Source organism: Pavona decussata, unplaced genomic scaffold, assembly GCF_977016875.1.
Source record: "Pavona decussata unplaced genomic scaffold, jaPavDecu1.1 SCAFFOLD_34, whole genome shotgun sequence".
Lineage (NCBI taxonomy): Eukaryota > Metazoa > Cnidaria > Anthozoa > Scleractinia > Agariciidae > Pavona > Pavona decussata.
In genome coordinates, this window is record NW_028145457.1 from 1,585,870 (window position 1) to 1,594,713 (window position 8,844).

General features: G+C 38.7%; 1 protein-coding gene across 1 annotated transcript; it reads right to left on the bottom strand.

Moving 5' to 3' along the window:
- Positions 1-1,038: 1,038 nt before the first annotated feature.
- Positions 1,039-3,319, bottom strand: LOC146484401 (uncharacterized). Its single transcript, XM_085104928.1, has 2 exons — positions 2,764-3,319; positions 1,039-2,098 (listed from the first exon to the last, which is right to left on the bottom strand). The coding sequence occupies exons 1-2, from the start codon at positions 2,908-2,910 to the stop codon at positions 1,481-1,483; spliced, it is 765 nt and encodes a 254-aa protein (XP_084961054.1). The 5' UTR covers positions 2,911-3,319; the 3' UTR covers positions 1,039-1,480.
- Positions 3,320-8,844: the final 5,525 nt, after the last annotated feature.

Here is an 8,844-nt window from a genome sequence, read left to right on the forward strand (position 1 = left end):
GAGGTCAGTGTGGTTGAACGCAAATTATAGGGTATATGAGCAATCCAAATTATAAAGATGAGACAGTTGACCTTACTTTGCAAATACAAGAGGACTGCTTCGAAAGTGTTGCTCTAATTTTGCTTGTCTTGTACGCCTATTTGTCGAAACATCATTTTGTTTTTTTTTTTTTATCGGCTAAGTTTTTACCAATCCGCGTGTTTAAATTGCAAGTCGAAGGAATCAACTTTTTATTTTATTTATTTAATCGAGTTTGATTATCTGTGTTCGATTATTCGCCACTCGATAAACTGCTATAGCTACCAACGTTATTCACCTGTCTGGGATTTTAACTCAAATTTTTATTATCAAAATAAGCTAAATAACTATAACAAGGTAAGCTTTCGATACCAATAGACACTTTGCATCAGTAGTTTTGTATATAATTACAGACGTCTTGCCCAGGTGTCCGGTTTTGTTTAATTCAATGCGCTTTGTTCGTTTCTACGGTGTTTGCCCACGGTTTTCAAACATGCAAGAAAACGTGTCTTTCAATATGCTGAGTACAATAATTGTCGGCGCTATTGAAATGGTGAAAGGTTCAAGTCGATACACTACTGTATTGTAGATACAGACACTAGGAATTTTTAGAAATTGACTTTTCCTTTAAAAAAGATCCACTTCAGTTTTTGACGAAAGATTTATTTCACAAAAGATAAATGCAGGTTTCTCAGTTAAGTGGTTAGTTTTTAAATAAGCCCAGATTGAGAACAACCATTCTACTTTTAGAACCCGACAGTTAAAAGAATATTATCATCCTAAATATCGGTTAGACTGCCAAAGCAGTTCCATTATCAAACTTTCCTCAGCAATCAACTTTACTCATTTCTATTCCATCAGGAAATGTGGATGACAAAAGACAATACAATTTCTACATTGTACACTGTTCTTTAACCTAAATTGTTTATTCCTTGAAGCACTACAGTACGAACCAGGATTTTTGCTTTTTTCACGAGCATCCTTTAATGATATACTTAAAAAATAACACCAAACACAAAATGAAAACAATATTATAGATTGATTTAATCAACCTTGTTTTTATCAGCTGCGTAACAGATACGCTGTACAAAGGAGACAATACCTCCGTAATGGAGGTGGCCATCAAGATATTTACATGAAAATCTATTTCAACTGCTTTATGCTCAATAAACGTTTTATAACAAAGGGTTTCGGTACCAGAAGAGACTTATGAGTGCTATTATTATTATTATTTTTTTAACTTTGACGCTCATGCACTATACATGTTCAATTGTAATTCATTAAACACTTTTGTTAAATAAAGTGATCCATACATGCAGTAAAACGATGTTGTTCTCCCTCACACCCACTAAATAAACATCCTTTACTAATATTTTATTGCTATATACCAAATTTTGAAATATATATTCAGGTTCCTGCGTATGCAAACTTAACTTTAAAGCCAAAATCTTTGCACCGTTCTCTACATTAATGGATGTATTTTTTTTATGTGAGAAGATCGGTGATCCGAACGACTAAAAGATCTTCCGCAAAGTGGACATACGTACGGCTTTTCTCCAGTGTGTCTTCGATAGTGTCGCTTCAGTTCATCCGATCGCCGGAAACACCACCCGCAATTTTCCCAAGGACACAGGAAGGGTTTTTCTCCTGTATGAATCCGCCTGTGAGTTCCGAGATGCGAGCTCTTCGTGTAGCGCTTTTTACAGCCGGGGAAATCGCAAAGAAACGCATGGTTTAGTTCCAGTTCTTTGTTATCTGAGAATGGTTGGAAAGTTTGTCCACGTGTGCTGAAACTAAACGGGTTGGCATCATTTGGCGACGTATGGACGACAGAGGTAGCAGTTGGGACTGTTACTTGTGGCCATTTGTGTTTTAGATTAAGGGGAGGAGCAGACGCCGACTGTACAACAGTACACACATCCATTATTGGTGCCTCTGTTGGAAAGCGACAGTCTCTTTCCCCTCCTGCCATTTGCACCTCAATCTTTGGTTGAAGGGGAAGATTCACATGTGGTGCTGTTTCCACTGGTAATGTTCCTGGAGAGGAGGAACACAGGTAGCTATCCATTTCATGAAGTGTCTGTCCAGAGAAAAAACGCTGGCTTAAGTATGATCAAACAACACGATTTTCCGGCCGTATCGTTGAAACAGGATCGGCTGAACCGAGATACCGACAAATACTATAGATCATCTGTTGAAATTGCAATGTGATAAACATTTAGCTTAGTTAAAAACAAAAAATTAACAGACCCCTGGAGTCTTTCACAATTGGGCTTATAATTGGTCGTATCTGCCCACCAGTTAAACTAAAATTGAACTTGAGGAAACCTACGAAAGCCATGTTCTCAATTTAGCGTGCCTCGGCTTCAAATGTAAGGTCATCTTAGCCGGTTTTCAAGGATGGATCAGGAATTTCCTATTATGTTGATTCTCTCAACCAGAAAAAATTCAGTCATGAGTGCAGGTTTTGTCTCGTGATTGCATGCATTTTTAGATTCACGAAACTTAAGGAAGTTTTTATCAGTTATGCAAACGTTCTTCCGATAGCAATTTACGAGCCAAATACAGACTTAACTAAAAGTGTGAAATTGGTTGATTACCAGTGGGCGACGATACATTGCCGTGAATTACTCATTAACGTGTCGCGTTTGAAGGCTAATGCTATGTGAACACGAACGGTCGTTATCATAATAAGACTTGACAAATGTAGTAAGAAATAAATAACTTCAAAGTATAACAACTGACCTGCTGTAATTCCTCCTCGCTGTTGGGTATGAGAAGTGAGTAGATGCCTGCCGTCAGCGGATTTCCCTCGCCTTGGTAGGAGTTCTGGTACGTTACACTCTGTTGTCCCCTGACGAAGTCGTCGTAATTCGCACAAGCCATAAGCATTGCCGGGCTCACTTCTTTGTAGGACGGTTCAAATTAAATGTTTGATCTAAGCTAGCGACAAGGCGTTTCGTGGTAAAAACTGAAGCCTAATTCTTCCTGATAGCGTGCTAGTATTTGGTGTTGTTTTACGTGGGTTTGCGTGGATCCGTGCGTTTTCTAGAGTCAGGTGCGGATTTTGTAGTCATTTAACTGGAGCGACAGTGTTCTTATGCAAAGTTCGATATGCATCCGTTATCCTATTAAACACTTTCCCCGAGGCTAAAGAGCAGTCACGCTGTAGCGAGCAAAGGCCAAGTTATCAAGAGCGCTTAAACTGTACTGAGGCTGTTATAAGTGCAGCTTTACCTTATTGTTACTTTTCGTTTGACACAACTATCAATTCTAAGTCAAGAATACAATGGTGATTAAATCTGAGTAGGCAGATAATCCATGAATTGGGAAGAAAAGTCTCGAATATTAGTTGTTCGCTTCAGTGGTCGTTTTGTCACGCCGATGATTCCAGAAGGCCGGGAATCTTCGGAAGCTCCGATTGGTTCCCGAAATAGGATCTCGTTCTATCTTCGGCCACGAAAAGTATCGAATGTTCGCGAGAAGTTATGTATTGCGAAACACTGTCACGAACAACAAGGTCAATCGGCGTGAAACATTACATGGAGAAAATTATAAATAAAAGAAACTGTTTCTTTTTTTAACTTGACCTGCATTCGTGGGCGAGAACTTTCAAGGTTTTGACTCATGAATGATGATGTGTACACCAAAGAAAACACTGGTTTTAAAACAGAATACGATCCAAAACTAAAAACAAATGAAGTGCGGCGTTTCATGACAGGGTCAAAAATGGTAGGAATTAAGGGATTTTTTTACCGCGAATTTTTTTTTCGCTTCGAATCGTTTGCTCTCAGTTTTGTTTAAGGAAAACTTGATGGAGCCATGACTAAAACGTACCATGCTGTGTATTTTGCGACTCATCATTGAGATAAATTTTTCCCTTGTAACTTGGAAATCATAGCAACAAGAAAATGGTTCAGTCTTCATCGAGTATCCCTAATTAACGGTTTTATGAAGTAGAATCGAGCAGCAGCACTAAAGTCGACGGAGCACGCGGAAGGCACGTTTGTTTGGAGCCCACGCACATTCTAAATTGCTTTTACGCTTTTTGCAAGTCGATCGACGATTGACCCGGCGCTTTTATTAGACTTAAGTGTCATGTTGTCTCAGTTTATTTTAAGCCGGCAGTTTTTGTAAAATATTTATGACTCTTACGCGGCCGTTTGCAAGCGAGAGAAACAAATCTAACTTATCTTTTTCCAAGGGGTGAGTCTCAATCGTGTTTTCTTAGTCGTGACGAGAAACAATTGCTGCCGAGGTTATACGTGTGCCCGCATCACAACCGATCATTTTAAACTTTAAACCAATATATAAAAGTGGACGGCTCCAAAGCATTTACTTCGTGCTTATTAAGTTTCGCGTATTTGTCTTCTTTTTATTCTAATAGTCTACGGACTGCTTTAATATTCACGAGACTTTTAGCAGTTCACTTCCCCGGAACACGGGGTTATGTCGTCGCGAGTATGGTGGCTATGATACTGTGTTGTGTTGTATTGGATTTTATTATTCCGGCCTCAATACTGTTTTTACGATATAAATTCCGTTTATGATAATGCTCTACACTAACAGTAGTTTTCCGAAACACGAAATTAGTTTAACAAAATTCTGCCAAAGCTTGTCAATAAAAGAAAGGAGAGATTTATTTCCCACGCTTATTATACGCGAGAGAAAGTTTCTGATCAGTCATAGTGTATATAAAGTACATGTTATGTGGCTCGTTATTCTGTTTGTACAGATGATTCTTTATTAACGCTTCTAGGGATGACGCATGCACGGTAAAACTTATCATTAATATTAGTACCTTGGTATTGTGATATCGTATTCATCATTTCTCTTCCGTCGGCATAAAATTCGAGTTTTCGCACCGCAATTCAAACGTTTCATCAGGTTTCATTCAGGTTTTATACGAAAATTGTTTTGATCATTTGGTTAAAAAAAAATTCCTTGATTACTGTAGTTTATTCATTTGGCAGACAATAAACAGAACCTGCAATGGTTTTATTCCTGTATTCTTTGTTGGCATAAGCTGAGTGCGCCAATTTTTTATACCTACCTACCCTAGGTTCAGACATAGCTCAGGTATACCTTCAGAAAACAACTAAGCGGGTTTCTTTCATTTCTCTGATTTCTGCCGGAATGAAACGGGGATCGCCGGCTGAAGTAATGAAAATTTCAACCATCTTGTAGGATTAAAAACCATTCAATTTACTGAACAGTCCTGAAGAATAATTTGGGTTTTTGCAAACCATAATTGAGATCAGCCCTGGGCCTTCTTACCATTCAAGGTAGAAGCAAGCCGTTATCAAAATTTCCAAACTGAGTGCTCGCTTTCAGTTAGGCAAAAAAAAAAAAACACTCACCGTGCAGAGATCTGATGTTCACATGTCAGTAGGTGTTCGGATTATGTTTACAAATGCCACACTGTGTGACTCCGTTGTGTTTTGAAGCAGGAAGCCACACTTGTATCACCACAGTAGTTAGTGGAAGATGCAAATCACATACAAAAATCCAATTCAACCTAATATTTTAGAAAAACGATGCCACCTGTATTTAATTGGACCTCATCATAGTTTGATAGTTTGATGGCAAATGTCACAAGTAGATCAGAGTAGAAGAGTTCAGCTGTGTAACTTTACAAACTGCTATCGAATGAAAAATCGAATCGAATCTCTTTGCCGCACCTGGCCAAATTACCCTATCAATCCCGGCCAGTTGATAAAACCAAACATTTGTTTCGACTTCTCACCAACGCAGCACCACAGCTTCATTAAGAACTAACCCTTATCTATTTGCAAATGAAAAACTTGGCAAACTGGAAGCAAAACTGACTTCAATCCATTTGCAAGAATTTTATGGCGGGCTTGAGTCTGAAACTTAGCTGGCTGCCGGGACTGAAATGATAGTGGAATCAGCTAACTGTACACTGATTTCTGCGGCCAGCTAATACAAGCCTCGTCAATATGAGGGCTGAGCACATTGTCTGAGCTATTTGTTACCCGAATGGCATGAACTAGTGATTATTTTTCTCTCCGAGGTTCTGCTCTATTAAACACTGAGCCTAACCGGCTATGAATCTGTCTAAGCCATCACTTCCAAGAGCTACTGAATCAGACAGAATCAGTTGTTAGTCAGAAGCTCCCGCTGTTTAGCACCGTTACCTGCTGTTACTGGCAAGGGCCTTTTTTGATCAAGCGCTACATGGTGAGCCGGTTTCTAGGTAACTGTACGCACATTCAAGTATGTTCAGTCTGGCTCAACAATTAAACATCGTAAACCGCGCAGTTAACTTGTCAAAGTCATAACCGGTCTTATTCAGCCTTAAACCGGCATCAAACCCGTGTAAATGAACAAACTTCTTCCTCGACCAATACAATATGTTTGAACAATGTTCAATCTCCGAACAAACCGAACACGTTTCAAGTCATGTTGTCATTGGTCTAATTATGGTCTAATGTTTGCCCCAAAGTACAATTGATTGTTGTTTTTGAACACTAGTGTGACAAGTTAAAACTCAATGGCCTGTTTTTCAGTTTTATTTTTCGAGGAAAACGTAGCAGAAGGGGGTGTGAAAAAGAAGACGTTAAGTAAATTTGTCCTTAGTACAAATTACATGTCATATCTTGGCCAGTATCTCCAGAACTCTAGTGAGAAATTTAAAGTTTGAATAAGGGTTTATCACCATAGTCTGATTGACGGATAAATGGTCTGATTTTTGTACGTAAAAAAAATATATCATCATAGAAATTTAACTCAGTGTCAAAAACTCCACAAAGCATCGCTTTTAAATAAGCATTCAGTTATTTTTAGTTGAAATACGTGATACGAATTTCAATTGATTTTATTTGACTATGCATAAGGTGAAATTATCTCAATTTACATTCACTGGTTCATTGATGCATCAAAATATGAATGATTCTTTTGAGAAAAAATTACTTTAGGTGTGTTTTTAAAGACTTCACTGCGTGTTCTTGGAGATTTTATACAAAAATATGACTTAAACGACTACTGAAAGTGCTGCTATTAAGCACTTTAACACTTTCCACTTTGACGCTGTCTTTGAACTAACAATGCAAACTCACCTGACTGTTTCAAAGCCCTGCGTCTTAGTCAGAAATCCAAAATCCACCACTGATTCTCAGTAGGCATTGATCATTTTGAAAACGGCGTCTACTTGCAACTGAAGAAAGAAAGAAAATGAAAGAATAATTCACTTCTGGTGTGATCATGCCAGTAGCAGGTGGATTCTCAAGCAATTGGCCCTGACAAGTTACCCCATCCCCAGCCCCGTTGGGCAGATATAGTCAAAAATTTCGCTTGTCCCGATATCGACGGCGAAACTGATCTTCTTCCCGACTCGACTGCCTGCACTCGGGACTGAATGGCCCATAAAATATACAGCAGTGAAACATGCCAACAGTTGCTAAAAGCTACGGTTTAAGGTCCATGAATATCCTTGCAAGTTTTCCTGTTAAATTCACCGACCAGTGGCAACTAGTGTTATCTTCGAGATACACTGATCGTAGTTAAAGGCAATATAATTAATCAGTCATTCAGACAAGTTAACCGATTTTGAGGAAACAAATAAAATCTTTCTTCCCGCTCACATTGACAATGATACTTAAACAATTGATGTTTTAAAAAGACAACTTTTTAATTGGTGTAAAAGCCTGCACAACTTATGGAAGAGAGGGAGTTTAAATAAGAAACAAAACTGAATAGTTGTTCATGGTTTGACGTAACTGCTGATGGTGATATTGCTAATGAGTAGGCCTCGCACAACTTAAATTTTGAAGTCAGATAGTTAATAATTCAACAAGTGCAATTCAATAGTAATTCAACAAGTCATGCTGCAAGCTAGTATTTTCGTTAACACAGTCTGCACTTCACTCGAATAACCAGTTAGCCATCCTGCCGGTCAGTACAAGTAGTATAAGTCATTCAGTCATTCAATTAACTAACTCAGTCAGTCAGTTTTAGTCAGTCAACAGTCAGTGGGTTACCCCGCCAGTCAGTGAGCCAGTCAGTGAGCCAGTCAGTGAGCTAGTCAGTGTGCCAGTCAGTGAGCCAGTCAGTGAGCCAGTCAGTGTGCCAGTCAGTGTGCCAGTCAGTGAGCCAGTCAGTGTGCCAGTCAGTGTGCCAGTCAGTGAGTCAGTCTCTCAATACAGTATCGGCCTGACAATCAGCGAAACAACCAATCAGTCAGCAAGTTAGTGAATAAGTTCGTCAGTCTGCCTCATCACGGATTAGACCGTTCAGTCTGCAGCTATGGCCACAGGCAATCATTTAGCCACCAATTCAGCTGGTCAGCCAGTTAATGAGTCATACCAGTCTTTTGGCTTTCTTGTGTTTAAAATTTTGGTCTTGAATTTGACAAGAAACAGTTTTCACTTAAGCCAATTTATTGCGTTTATACTTCTCAGTCCATTCTTCAGATAAAACGTGGTTGCTTTTTTTTTTCTTTGGTTCACTGCCACATCTATTGTATAGTTTGGTATATGAATATCTTCTTCGGGTAACCGTTTACCCGCTTAGGTAAACAGCATTTCTCTAGATCGGTTAATACAAACTCTATACCTGTGTATGAACTTAGTGTGTTTCAGAAATCCCATGGCCATGCAGCATTCATTAAGGAAGTCATTCTTTTGAGAGAGAGGCGTTTAAATTGCTCAAATGAAAAGGTTCAAAGACTTCCTAACCTTCTAATGTATTAGGAATAATTTCTAAATCTACTTTTGATGCTCATTCGGACCCTATCTTCAAAGATTTACAGCTATTAAAATTGACGGATATTACTGAGATTACTAGAACTTGGTAAATTTACGTTTT